The sequence below is a fragment of the Leucoraja erinacea genome, chromosome 20 (genome assembly GCF_028641065.1).
Source record: "Leucoraja erinacea ecotype New England chromosome 20, Leri_hhj_1, whole genome shotgun sequence".
Taxonomy (NCBI): domain Eukaryota; kingdom Metazoa; phylum Chordata; class Chondrichthyes; order Rajiformes; family Rajidae; genus Leucoraja; species Leucoraja erinaceus.
Genome location: NC_073396.1, coordinates 17,082,281 through 17,096,880, shown reverse-complemented (window position 1 = coordinate 17,096,880; position 14,600 = coordinate 17,082,281). Strand labels below are relative to the sequence as shown.

Sequence of the window (14,600 nt, the reverse complement as noted above, 5' to 3'; positions counted from 1 at the left end):
ATTCCTACATTTCCTGCATCTCCATTTGCTTATATAAAAGCTTCTTCAGTGCCACTATCTTATCTGCCTCCACCACCACCTTGGCAGCGTGATCCATGCACCCACCACCCTCTGTGTGCGTGTGTGTTTAAAAAAACTTGTTTTGCACATCTATAAATTTTGCCCTGTTCACCTTTAAGCAATACAGTCTAGTAATGTGACTGGTAAAAGGGAAGTCATAAACTAATAAAACAGCAGAAGTAACCTCAGTGGAGTTACCGTTTGAACCATCAAGATCTATAAAAACTGGCCATTTGAACAGTGGTGATTATGGCTCTACAACATTCATTAGAGATGAGTGCTTGTGAAATTAGTTTCCTAGTCCATCATTAATGTAAAGTCTATGTGATTGATTAAGCTAGTCTGGCTTGTAATTGCCACATTCTGCAAGTTAAGGTTTCAGCTGCACATGCTACCCAGTAGTTTAAAGTAACGTCTGATTCAGATATTTATTGTAAAGCATTATTTATAAGGGAAGAAAACGGGGGGGGAAAAACAGCCTAGTATATCTGGACAGAGTGTAATGCCTATGTGGAAATATGTTGTTCAGAAGTGTATAAAAGGTTAATAGGAATACTAAGAAGAATATTAATGTACAGTTGGATTTATTGTAAAAATAAAAGTGGTTACAAAATAAATTCTTAATGTCTACTTATGAAAGGATTCATTTGTTAGTAGTGAGGTATTATTTGATAACATGCCATTGTTGCTAATATAACAAAAATAAGCGATTTGCACAAATAATTAGTTGCAATGAACTTCAGATAGAGTCTTGTTTCGTGGAATATTATGATGTATAACGATAATATATGAAGCAGTAAATTCCTTCTGATCAACTGTCGTTGGGAACATCATTCTAATCATCTGAAATGGTGTAGTAATAATTGATGACCTCAAGTGAATTGTAAACAATACTACTTAGCCTCAACTATTCCAAGTAATGCTATTCTGTAGTAACAAAAGTCTCCTGCTTTATGAATCGTTTCATTTGAGCTTTTCATGACTGTTGAAGTGTGCTTTCACCAATTCTCAGAGTACTGATGAGGTTTGATATATATATATTTTTTTTTTGGGTTGATACCTTTTATTGATCGTTAAATCTATTATAAATTGTTACTCAATGATGAAATACATCGATTACTGATGCTTCAGATAACTGGTACCAACCACAAAAAAATATATGCCATGAGCAGAGAATCCTGGGTACCATTATGAGGATGGGAATATTGTTCACTTGTGTTTTATGACCAACTTGGGTGGGATGTGGATGGGAATTGTTTACACATAATCTTTTTTTTGAATGCCTATTTTTTATTTAACGTGGGTTAACTCAACCAAATACATCCCTTTTGGTTGAGGGGTGGGTTGCAGGTGGGTAATAAGTCAAGGATGTATATGCAATCAATATGCAAAAGAATGACCACATTTCAACTACTATCCACTTAACCACCCTCAAAAGAAACACACAAATTGTAAAGGAATAAGGTAGAAATCTTGGCTGGTAGTTTTGTTCTTTAAAACTGCAGTTAACTTTGCAAGACATGGTTAATGAAGCCTTGATTTAAATTGAAGCCAATGGACGTTATAGATAGTACTAAATAAATTCCAAGGAAGAACATTTAGATTTCCAAACCAGACTTATTTTCTCGGATACTTGATTATAACATGACATTTTAGTCAAAGCTAATAAAGTGCTGGTCAGTGCAAACTCCTTTTGTCAGGATTTGTTAAATGTTGTTACTTTAAAAATCATTGGCAAAAGAACATATGTTATATGTTATTTGAAATGTTTTAGGAAGAGCATAGAGGATGCACGGCCACAAATTACAGTATGGAATGTCTCCTGTCACCAACCACCATTCTCCCCCATCCTCAAACACCACCTTCTGAACTCTCTCTGAAAGTCCCTCTAACCCCAGTATCGAAAAGTCATCATGGCATTTTAACTTATTTCACTGATAGTAATTTTGATTTTATGACAGCACAATGTGTATGCAGCTTTTATTTTTTAGAAGTAAGTTGTACTGATAATTTCTGGTTTAACCAGCAGATTGTAACACCTAAACTGTTTACATTGAGATCTTTCATTTGAACAGGTTTAGTCATAAGGATTAGCTCCCCTTCTATACTTACATTTGAAGAAGCCCCCAACCTCACTTACAATACAATACGGTTTATCTGTCTTAAACCCACAGGTGCAATGTCTGTGAACAGCAGGAAATAATGCAGGGACTCCCTGGATAAAATCTCAATGGTCAGAATCCCTTATCGTTGGTGTGCAACCTCAGACTTGCGTTTCAAACCTAATTTTGCCTGGCAAGTCTGGAGTAATTATTATTATTTTTTAATTAATCAAATTTATTAGATTCAATACTTAACCTTTCCCATTTATTAAATTTGAAAGAGCAAGATGAATTAACCAGAATAGGTTTACTGTGTGGGGTAAAGGGGAGGATGTTTAAGACCAGATTCCTGATTAATATTGCTGCCTAATGTTGAATTGCTGTTGCAAGGATATGATTTGCTATTTACAAGGATTTAGTCTGCAATAGGTGTAGGTGTAGGCTATTCGACCTTTCGAGCCCATAACTTACTCCGAATAATGGCGCTTAATAGTGTGATCTCTTCAATTATTTTCATCTAACACTAAACTTAATTAGCTGTAAGAGCTAAATCCCCATGTTTGTCAATCCAAACAGGAATGGTTTAATATTTATTAACAGTTGTGTTTAGGTTCCACATACAAAATCCCCCGTCTGTGCCCATATCCTGGCATTTCACTGACTTTGTGTTTATGCAGATGTTAATTTCGTCAGCCATATGTATAAGAATGATATGAATATATGGTTTGTACTGAACTGTCAATATTGCTTAAATTTCTGAAGTGCATGATCCTTGCATGTTATTATAAATAAACACAACTGATTGTGTGTGTGTGTGTATATGTGTGTTTTTTTTAATTCTGTAGTCTGTATATTTCTTGCCTAAGGCATAAACCAGTGGTTAATGCTCCATGTTCAAACTTTAGGTTGAAGTTTGAATGCAGAGTGTTCAACTCTAGTTTCCTTGAAGTTTCAACAGTGCTGAGAACTGTATCTTACACTGGGTATTTTGGGATGGAGAGAGGTAGGGTTGAAGTATTTAATGGGCAATAGAAGCACCTTTCAGCATAGTAAGGACAACAGCATCAAATTTCCAGAAGATGGCAATGTTGGAGATAAGAATTGGAGAGGGAGATTGTGATGTCATGTGATTCCCTACCAACAGTGGCCTGCTTTTCCTTTTATCTTCCTCAGTTTGGCATCCACAAACCTGGTCAGTTTATTGAGCAATTTTTTAAATATTGCATTTGTCAGCAAAATGTAACTAATTTGTTCTAGCTCGGTTTTAGAATTAATGAACCAGGCTGCTGGCTTTCATATTATGTAAACTAAATGTGTCATTTAATATTAAATCATTACTGGGGCCTCTTAAAAATGCTTTTCTGCAGCCATAATAACGAGTACTCTTGAACAATGAAGCAAACAATGTCTTGGACACTGTGCTCATCAGTATCTTACAACATAGTGATCAACAATACCACTGTTATATGTTGACAGAAGTTTACATTATTAATTTACTAATTCACAGTGGATGTCTGGCTTTGTTCATCCTAACTTGAGTGCCAAGACTGGCCATTTTGGAGAGCAGGGATGGGCAAGAGTAGAATATTGGGAATATTTGTCAAAAATGATTACTTCAGCTAGCTTTTAATTCCAGATTTATTAAAAACACTTTTGTAGTGGGATTTCAACTCCTCTCTACATATTTACATCAGGTTTCTGGAATGCTAAGCCGATGCCATAGTCTGGCTCAAAATTTGGTGTGGGGGAAAAATGGGTCCCTATTCACACAGACTGGCACCAATTCTGGGGTAAAAGGAAACTGTGCCATCAGGGAAATAGTGTTGTGGAAAATCCCATAACGTGGGTTGTGGATAGGACTTAAATGTAATTGGAGAGGGTATGGTGAGGTTTAGGTGGTGCACGTTTAATAAATCATAAATGAGAGAGCAGTGGAACAGAGGGAAATGGATCATGTACAGGCAGATGACATCAGTTTAATTTGGCACCATGTTTGGCATATTTCAGTTTCTCTTGAATGGCAGACAAGGATGAAGCAAAATGGATGGCTGAGAAAAGAAAGATGCAAAGCAATTAGTATAAGAATGCAAAAAGAAAGCCAAGCAGATTAATATGTTAAAATGACATATAGCTACTTTGCCTTAATGCATGGATAATGTACATTAATAATATACATTTTTAATGGATATTATCAGTTATGATTGAATATGTGAATATATAAAATAAACAGTTATGATTTAATTGTTGTTAAAGAGATAAAGCTACAGGCTGACCAAGGTTGGGAACTGAACATCCTGGGGAATTCAGTATTTAGGAAGGACAGTCAAAAGGGAAACGAGTTGTGATGTTACTGTCAAAGAGGAGATCAATGCAGTTACAAGGAAGGATACTGGCTTGAAATATTTACGGATGAAACAAGACACACCCAGGTGCCAATTAGAAATGGTGAGAGGGGAGGAATTAAACAAGAAATTAGATGCATGGCAAGAACATGACCAACTATATTCGTGAGTTACTTTAGTCTATATATGGATTTTTTTTTTTTAAGTAGGAAAAAACTGCTGGAGGATTTCCTGGGAGTGTGAACATGAAGGTTTATAGAGGAACCTAGCCTGGGCATTGTGCTATGAGAAAAGAATAATAAATAATTGTTACGTGTAGTCACATGTTTGAATATTTCATTATGATGGAGGGTAAAGTAGTAAAATTAGTAGTCTGAAGAAAGGCCCCAACCCAAAACATCACCTATAGTCTGAAGAAGGGTCCCAACCCAGAATGTCACCTATCCATGTTCTCCAGAGATGCTGCCTGACCTGCTGAGTTACTTCTGCACATCATTTATCAGTAGAATCAGAAACGAAGGACAGATCTGAACAAAGGAACAATACGTTTATAAAGCACAAATTTGTTTCAATAGATTGAGGTGATGGTGGATAATATTTTTTTTAAAGTACACAAATACAACAATTATTCATCCTGTCTGGAACAAAGTTAGTTCAAGAATTAGAAATAATAATAGATCCACAGAGGATACATAAAATTGCCAGAAAAACTAGCATGTCTGAAAACTGGGGACAATTTAGAATTCAGTAAGAGATGACAAAAAATATTGAGGAAGAAGATGGTTTGAAAAGAAGCTTGCTGGAAGTAGACACAGCTAGGCTTCTATAAATACATGAACATAAAATTGATTAATAAAGAGTTATGGGGAATAGAATTGGGATCAAAGAAAAAGCAGAATAGTTGAACAATAAACAACCAGAAATTATAGGAAACCTAAGATTCAAAAAGGAGAAACTGAAGGAGATATGTTTTAGTAAATAAATAAAAAATGTAAATTAACGGGGCAAGTAGGATTAAGACTAATATACAGGCGTGGATTGGATCACAGTGAACAGAGAGGAATAAATGAGGAATTGTCCATGTGGCAGGGAGTGACCAGTAGGGTGCCACAGGGATCAAAGTTTGGGCTCCAACTGTTCAAGTTGTCACAAAAATTAGTATAGTGGGGTACAGGTACAATGGAAATTCCATATATATATTTCGGATTTACACAAAGGACGCAAAGCTCCTGGTGGTGGTGGGGCAGGATGCTAGTTGAGAAGGGGATGCAAAAGCCATGATTTAGATAAGCTGAATAAGTGGGTGAATGCATAGCAAATCCAATTTAATTTGGATAAATATGAAGTTCTCCCCGTTGGATTGCAACCTTGTCATGGTCGGGGAGCTTGTGTGTCTCAGTGACCCCTAGAGCTATGCTAGCAGGAGATTCGTCTCCTGTTAGGGTCTCCCATGCCGGACAGGTCGAAGGGTAGATGCGAGACAACGAACGATCCACTGGTCCTCCAGGTTGGAGGTTGAGCACAGGGCTAGCAGCCCTGTCTCGTAAAACAAATATGTTACGGAAACAGTAACTGAAGGAATTAACACTATTGGGCGTGAAGGACCTCCAGGGCTATCGACAGATGCTAGGATGAATGTCAATGGTGAAAGCCGAAAGGAAACCACTGGCAGGAAGATGGAAGTTCTAAATGCCAAACATAAGAAAGTGCTGGAACTGGATTGGCCATATACTGAGAAGAGAACCAGACAGCATCTCAAGAATAGCCCAGCACTGGACACCGGAAGGAAAAGGAAAAGAGGGAGACCCAAAACCACCTGGCATCAAACTGTAGAGGAGGAAGTGAAAACAATGCACCTGACCTGGGGTAGAGTCCAGAAGCTAGCCCAGAACAGACAGGAATGAAGGACCTTTGTTGCTGCCCAACATGCCAGGGGGCATATTAGGCAGTAAGTAAATAAATATGAAGTTATCGACTTAAAATAGAAAGGCAGATAATTATCTCAGTGGTGGTAGATTGAAAATAGGAAAATTCCAATTTGACCAGGATTTCTGTGTAAGAAGGAACTGCAGATGCTGGTTTAAACTGAAGATAGACACAAAAAGTAACTCAGCGGGACAGGCAGCATCTCTGGAGAGAAGGAATGGGTGATGTTTCGGGTCAAGATCCTTCTTTGGGCACCGTTGCTTTGCATCAGTCGCTGAAAGTAAGCATTCAGATGCAGCAAATGTGTAGGTTGACTTCCATTTAAGTAAAGGAGTAAGGATGTCTAGACCCTCTTTGGAGTTATATATGCAGTTTTGGCCCCCTTATCTGTGCAACAATATGCTTGCCATGGAGTCCAATAAAAATGTTTTCGATACTGATGTCTGGAGCAGAAGGATCTCGACACAAAACATCACTCTCCAACCCTTCTCTCCAGAAATGCTGCCTGGCCCGTTGAGTTACTCCTGTATTTGTGAATTTCTAACGTTTAGTTACAGTTTTTATAAACCTGCTGCAGCTTACCACTATTCTTTGCGATATGTGCCTCCTCTTTCAATTTGAGGACTGGTTAACTTCTGTGTTGAGTTGAATGACTTTTTAAAATCCGTATCAGTAGCATATTTTATAAAGTTAAACACTTAAACTGTGGAAATAAATACACTGCGCCCTCCCACTGCGAACTCTTCTTGAAACACAAGACCGTTAACCGTAAAAACCAGCGAGTTGCAGCGTGCACGTGGGGCGGCTCGACCGCTGCGATCTAGGATCTTTGGCTGTGATGACGTACCCGCCAGAAGGAAAAGGGGCGGTGCCTGAAGCGATGACGACTGATCACCCCACAGCGCGTTGTGTGCGGCGATTGGCTGTTCACCGCTGGTTCTAGCAGCACGCGGACCGGCTCCTCCTCCGCGCCCTCTCAACCTAACCTGGGGAGACCTGAAGCGCGATTGGTGGAATCGGGCAGCCCGCGCCCGCCACTCTGCTCATTCACCGGTTGGATTAGCCGTCAATCACAACAAGAGGGCGGGACCAGGAAGGTTACTGGCCGCTTGCAGTGGGGGAAGCGAGTTTGGTTGGTCTTGTCGCGTATTGACATGGTGTGGTGGCGCGTGAGGCTGCTGTAAACCAAAGATCGTAAACAAGGAATCCCCGAGCACCCCCCCCCCCCCCCCTTCTCCCTTCCCCCCCTCCCCGACGCGTCCCCTTACCCCCTCCGCTACATTGGACATGAATAACGTGGGGCATCTCCAGACACTCCCTGACGCGGGCATGATGTTCGAGGATTCTTCCATGGACAACCTGGACCCGTCTCTGCCCGAGGGCAGCGAGATCGATAATGCGCTGCTCAGTGACATTGATGGTGAGTGATGGGGAAAGGGGTCGGGTGAGCGAGGGTTGGCATGGAATGGCATCCGTGGGAATGGCGCGGCAGGTATATCTGTTAGCTGGCGGCAACAGGAGTGACAACTGGGCATTGGGAAATGTTTTTTTTTTTTTTTCATCTCGAGTTGATTTCTGGACCCATTGCTGGATGGGTCTGGCCACTTGTAGAATTTGGGATTTTGTTCGAAAAGAATTGAAAACATTTTTTTGTTTAATATTTGAAAGTACTTGTAAAGTACTGACATGTATGGCCACTGACGTGTTATGTGCTGCACATCTTTAAATGCTTTTATTTATATTCATTGTTTTATATTATTTTCTTTGGGACTTGGAACAGATGAAGTTTGCGTTTAAATCACATTTCCGAACAGTTGCGCACAACTCCATATCTTGTCTGTCCGGCTATATTTTGATTATAATGAGTTAGTTAGTAAGTCTGCATGTTTGAAATATTATGTATTTGAAAAAACGATATGTAGATCTGATTTGCTGTGGGGTTATTGGTAACAGAACACATTTATGGATTTAATCAAAATGTCCATCATACCAAAAGTTATGACTTTAGTTGATTTTTTTAAATGTGTAAAGTGGATATTGGCAACGCTGCAGCTTTATCAAGATTGCACTTGCTGAGTCGTGTGTTCTGTTTGAACCAAGCCCCTTTCACCCTTTCAAGCAGTGACATCATGCCAGGGTTACTGGCGGTTATTGCTTTCTGCTGTGGGAGAATTCTCAAGTTCATCTACTCTCAGACACGTACAACTCGGAACCCAAGTTGGTATAAAACCAAAGGAGTACCTTTTATGAGCACTTAATCCTCAACATAATTCCAATTTAATTAGCTGCTTATGATTTTTTTTTTAGTAACAAAAGTTTGAATTTTTCACTACATCATAAAGTAAATATAGAGGATTTTGAAAAGTATGATCATTCTTTTAATTTCGAATTGTGTCAGAACGTTAAGTTTAAGCTTTAATTCGCATATGTTTTGCCGTTGCAATGAACTTTATTAACAGATGTCCGATAGTAACCTTACTTTATTCACCTTTCTCATTTAATCAATACTCCTGCCAATTTAGACTATTAAACAAATCATGTCTGAGAACTAAGCCAAACATAGCGAGCGATTGGGCCCTGCAGTGATTGGTTCAACCAGATCACCTCATGGAAAAAAAATATCCAATATCCACCCCTAAATTTGAATACAGTCAGTACATTTTTTCTTGGAAGGAGGTGGTGTCGGCAGTACTGTATCCATACTGCTCTGCAATATATTTTCGTGCTTGCTCTAATCTAAAATGTTTACCCCTTGGGAGATAACATTTTAAATATATATGCATGAGTGAAAATCTTGCTCCAAATCTATCAATTTAATTCTTAAGTTTTGAGCAGAGGTTGCAGCAATGGATTGCCTATTTGAAGGTAAAACTATTAAAATATGGTTTTATTATAAAGATAAAAGTAGGTGCAACGACCTTTGTTACGATTATATTTATGTGGGATATTACGTTCAAAATCTTTCAGAAGCCAAGTTAGTTTTGGCATCCTCATTTCATTATTGTATATTATCAAGACGTTGCCAGTGTTTATTTTAACTTTAATATGCTCATTGAATGCATCACAAAATATCATGGACTATTTTGAAAGTGCAAGACTTTAACGCATGCCTTTGAAAATGCACAGGATGCCATCAATGAAAACTGCTTACATTTGCAAAATATTTAAAATCTAAAACAGTCCAAAGACATATTGGAAGTAGAATTAATGACAATGGCACCCTCTAATGATATTATAGTCTTTGGAAATTCATTGAGTTTTAATTCCCAATTCTAAATAAAAGCTCCAGTTTTTATTTTCTACATTTTGATTAACAGAAAATACCAGTTTTCATCGAATAGTTTGTGCATATTGTAAATTTAAAGTGAATTTTCCATTAGCGCATTCGTTCAGCCATCAGTGTAATGTCATTACGCTTACTTTTTTAAAAAAAGTACATTGTATCTGCACTCATTGCTCCCCTCCTTCTTTGTTTTTGGCCCCATGTAAAGCTAGCAACTTGCTTATCTCGCCTTGTCCTTTGTGTTTTGCCTGATTTGCAGATATGTTGCAGCTGATTAACAACCAGGATGGAGAGTTCTCTGGGTTGTTTGACAACCACTTTGGCACGAGCACCCCTTTGCAAGATAGTAGTTCATCAGCCCTAGCCCTTGACAGCCTCTTGGGGAATAGCAGTAAGACTCAAATTCCTGTGAAAATGTTCCAAGGGCCTCCGCTCCAACAGCAGCTTCAACTTCCGCAGCAGTCACAACTTCTTCAAGCCCCTTCTACACAACACGTCAAGCAAGATGCTGTTCAGTTGCAACAGGGCCAGCAACAGCAGCCTCTCATCATGGCACAGAGTTTTACAGCTTCTCCACAATCACAGCCTCAGTTTGTGCAACAACAGCAGCCTTTGCTGGGTTATCAAAACTCCAATGGATTTACAGGTAATTTATAATTATTAGATTAGGATTAAAAAAAACAATGTGATTTTTAATGCTTTTAAGACGGGCTTACACCAGTTTGTTATTTCTTGTCTTGTGTACAGTTGATGTGAATTAAAATGCGACCACTTAGTTTTAGATTTGGTCGCCACAAGAGCCAAAAGCAAGAAGTTGTTGGTTAAAGGAACATATTCAGCTGATTATTTTGGATATTGTATGGTATTACAGTCACTTATATTTTACCTCTTTTTCTATCTTCTGTCCTCTCTGAAGACACTAAGTTGTTTTGGTGTTTGGTTCTGTGGCATCCCATTGATCATTCTTCACCTGGGATTTTGTTGGTGGGATATTTGAATATGGGGAACCATTAGAATTATATTTAATGTCCAACATTCTCTTTGCAAAGTCTCAAGCAATGAAAATTAACACCTCCATGTAATTAAATAATATTATGGAACATCCCTTGCCTTAGAGCTGTTATATTATTCGAATCTGAGTCCAGTTAATTGAGTGGACACCAAGACTGTAGCCAAGCTTGTCTGCACAGTCTATTTGCACAGCAGGTTACAAAACTGTGCTTATCAAAGGGATAGATTGTTAGTATACAGCTGGAATACTGCATAAAATGTCAGATGTAACATCAAGGTCATGGCAAAGCGTAGAAGATATTCACTGGTCTCGTATTAGGGCTGCAGAGATATTGTAAAACTGCAGAATTTTAGAACAAGGTGATTGAGGGACAACATGACCAAGTCAGGAAACTTCTTCCCACAATTTAATTTAGATGCTAGTACATTTGTTTTTATAGATTATGGAAAGGACAGGCATTTAGGACCAAGTACGAGATACATGAGCAGAGCTAATTGACCTAGTTATCTGCTATAAAATATCATCATCAATTTCAGTATCAAGATATTTTCATTGATACAATAATTTCTTCAACTGAATGGGTTGGAAATTTTCTTGGATCTCAGAACTGGTGCCTACAGAATATTAATTCTAGCAGTATTATTACTCTGCCACCCAAACTGCAGTGCTTAGTGTGGCACACCAGGATCATAAACTCAGATTTGCATTCTTCATCTTTGTCCATCCAAGGTTGCTTAATTCAGCTGGGGCTTGTTTCAGTTTATGGATTTCTGCCTTTCTAACAGAGGATGCAGTGAGATGTACAGGTTCTGATGTAATCTTAAAATTGTTCCGCAGTCCTTATCCAACCCCAATTATCCTATTCCTGCTGTACCTGAGATCAATAAAATCTTGGAGACTGAAATTGGGGCATTCCTATTTAGCTGGATTCCACTTCACAGTAACCAAATGGATTTTGTGGACTGTACATGGTTAGAGCGCTTTTGGCTATTTGCCTGCATTTCCTTGAAAGCTTTGATTTAGAATAATTCTGATGTGATCAGTTCCATTACAGAGACCTTATAATAACCACATCTCATTGATTAAGTGCTGCTCTTGGTGGATGTTTTTTTGTTGTTTTAAAATCAACACTGGCTTCCTGGCAACATGACATGGAACATGAAGTTTATATCAGCCGCCATGACACGTGCAATGTATATGAAGCCATCAGCGGAAGCTACTTTTTGAACTCAATGGAAATAGAGTTAAAAATGATTTGAAAATTAAGGCTAAATATAAATTACAAATTTCCGAATGAGGAACATCCCAGTGAGTTTAAGATCACTGTTTCAATAAACTCAGCATGCATTAGTTGTAGATTAGTGAGTCATCTTGGTTATCAGTTGCAATGCTGTGAAACAAAATCCATAGACGGAGATTATTTCTTGTTGAATCTTCCCACACTGGAACTATTTCCTCAGTTGCTTTTTCATTTCAGTAGTGCTGGCTGGAGTAATATTTTTACTTGACCAGGATTATTTTGAACATTAGTATAAAATGGTTGTGTGACTTTTGAAGTGCAAGAAAGGAATAAACATTTCTATTTATGTACTACCTTTAACTTGGCAAAATATTCCAGTGTTTTACCTCAACAATAACAAACTAAAATTGATGTTAAGTTTTGTACAAAGTCAACGGGACCAATGATTAAAATTTTGTTGAAGATATAGGTAATGAGGAACATATTAAAGGAGGGAAAGTCTTGGACTTCAGCAGCAAGATATAAATTTGAAGATAGGCTGTGAAAATAATTGTGTCAACTTGCACCTGACTCTTCAAAATGAAATGTAAATCCAAGCAGTTCTTCGTTTCCCCGTATATTAAGAGTTTGAGGACAGATGAGTTGGGGAAAAAAAGCAACCTGCATATAGTATGTTTAAATCAATCTGTTTCACACCTGTCACCAGGATACTGTACAAAATTAATTAGGTTAATTCTCTCTAAAGTACAATAAAATATTTAGCATGGACTAGCTGTCTTGCATTTAAAAATATACTAAATTGTTATATTTTAATTGGCTCCCCTGTGACCAGTGGTGTGCCTCGGGACACAGTGCTGGCCCCATTGTGTTTTGTCACCTGTCAACGATTTGGATATGAATGTGCAAGGCATGATTAGTAAGTTTGACACTAAAATAGGTGGTATCTTAAGGCCCTGTCCCACTTGCGTGTCCTTAGCGCGCAAATTACGCGATCTTGTGGTCGCATTGAGGTGCACGGGCATCGTATGGCCGCGCGGGGCTGGTCCCACTTAGAAGCGCGGAGGGGTATGCAGTTGTGCGCGTAATTTTTGTAGTGAACTAAATCTTCGCGCGCCAACGGCCTGTCACGGAACTGACGGCCAAAGTGGGACAGGCTCAAGACCCTGGCGCGAGGCAACGTCTCACCTTCAACAGCAGCAGAAGGATGCAAAAGATCGCCGAACTCTGCCTGGGGCTCACAGCCGTTGCCGTCCGGATCTGCCTCCACTTCTACTCCCAGAGCGGGGCCAAGAAAATTTAAGATAGACACAAAATGCTGGAGTAACTCAGCGGGACCGGCAGCATCTCTGGAGAGAAGCAATGCGTGACGTTTCGGGTCAAGACCCTTCTTTTCAGACTGAAGAAGAGTCTCGACACGAAACGTTACCCATTGTTTCTCTCCAGAGATGCTGCCGGTCCTGCTGAGTTACTCCAGCTTGTGTCCATCTTGGCCCCGCTCTGGGAGTAGAAAATTACGTCACGCGCTCCAGACGGCTGTGCGTACGCATGAAATCGCGCCGACTTTCGCGGGACCGTCGCGGCTCAACGCGACCACGAGGTCACGTAATTTGCATGCCAAGGACACGTAAGTGGGACAGGTCCTTAAGACAGTGAAGATTGCGATTAAAAAGGGATCTTGATATACTGGGCAACTGGGACAAGAAAGCAATTGGAGTTTAATTTGGATAAGTTTCAGGTGTTACATTTTGGGAAGTCAAAACTCGGGCAGAACCATCACATTGAATGATAGAGTATGAGAGAGTGTTGTAGAACAGAGATCTAGGAGTACAAGTACATAGTTCCCTGAAAGTGATGTCACAAGTAGATTGGGTGGTGAAGAAGACTTTTGGCATTTTGTTTTTATCAGCAAGACCAGTGAGTATTGAAGTTGGGTCATTATTTTGCAGTTGCACAAGATATCGTTGGTGTCATTTGGAGTATTATGTTCAGTTTTGGTTACCTGCTATAGGAAAGATGTCATGAAGCTGGGAAGAGTGCAGAGATGATATATTAGAATGTTGCCCGTACTTGAGGACCTGAATTATCTGTGAAGTTGGACAGGTTAGGACTTCATTCCTTGGAGCACAGAGACTGAAGGATCACACACTAAGTGGTGGGTATTTAGGAGAGCTGCCAGAGGAAGTACTTAAGGCAGACACAATGACAACATTACGTGGATAGGAAAGGTTTAGAAAGATAAGTGCCAAACGTGAGCAATTTGGATTGGCATAGATGGGGCATCTTGGGTGGCATGGACCAGTTGGGAGAAACACAGCTGTAATTTCTACATGGTGAAACCAAAATGTATAAAAATGACCTTTATTAAAATCTGATAATGTGCACTTTAATCACATGATTTTTTTTTCTATTACAAATCTCAGATTATGGAATATAGAGGCAAATAAATAAATGATGGGTCTTTGCCCCAGACAGTATGCTATTTGAGGCAGCATACACAACTGTGCTTAATATCTTTCAATATTATAACTGTCAATATTGTAGTGTTTCCTTGTATTCCAGTGACAGGATATGCTGGAATGGAGCTTATGCACACATTATTCTGACTCGTCAATGAGAGTGCTACCACTGAACTAAA

The 14,600-nt window shown here is 39.1% G+C and overlaps 1 protein-coding gene across 1 annotated transcript in view; it reads left to right on the top strand.

Moving 5' to 3' along the window:
• The first annotated feature begins 7,654 nt into the window (after nt 1-7,654).
• The window catches only part of srebf1 (sterol regulatory element binding transcription factor 1), a 43,746-nt gene continuing 36,800 nt past the window's right edge, over nt 7,655-14,600 (top strand). The window contains exons 1-2 of the mRNA XM_055651905.1: nt 7,655-7,850; nt 9,973-10,359. Coding sequence (XP_055507880.1) covers nt 7,718-7,850; nt 9,973-10,359 — 520 coding nt within the window. The 5' untranslated portion in view covers nt 7,655-7,717. The remainder of the gene's footprint in view (nt 7,851-9,972; nt 10,360-14,600) is intronic.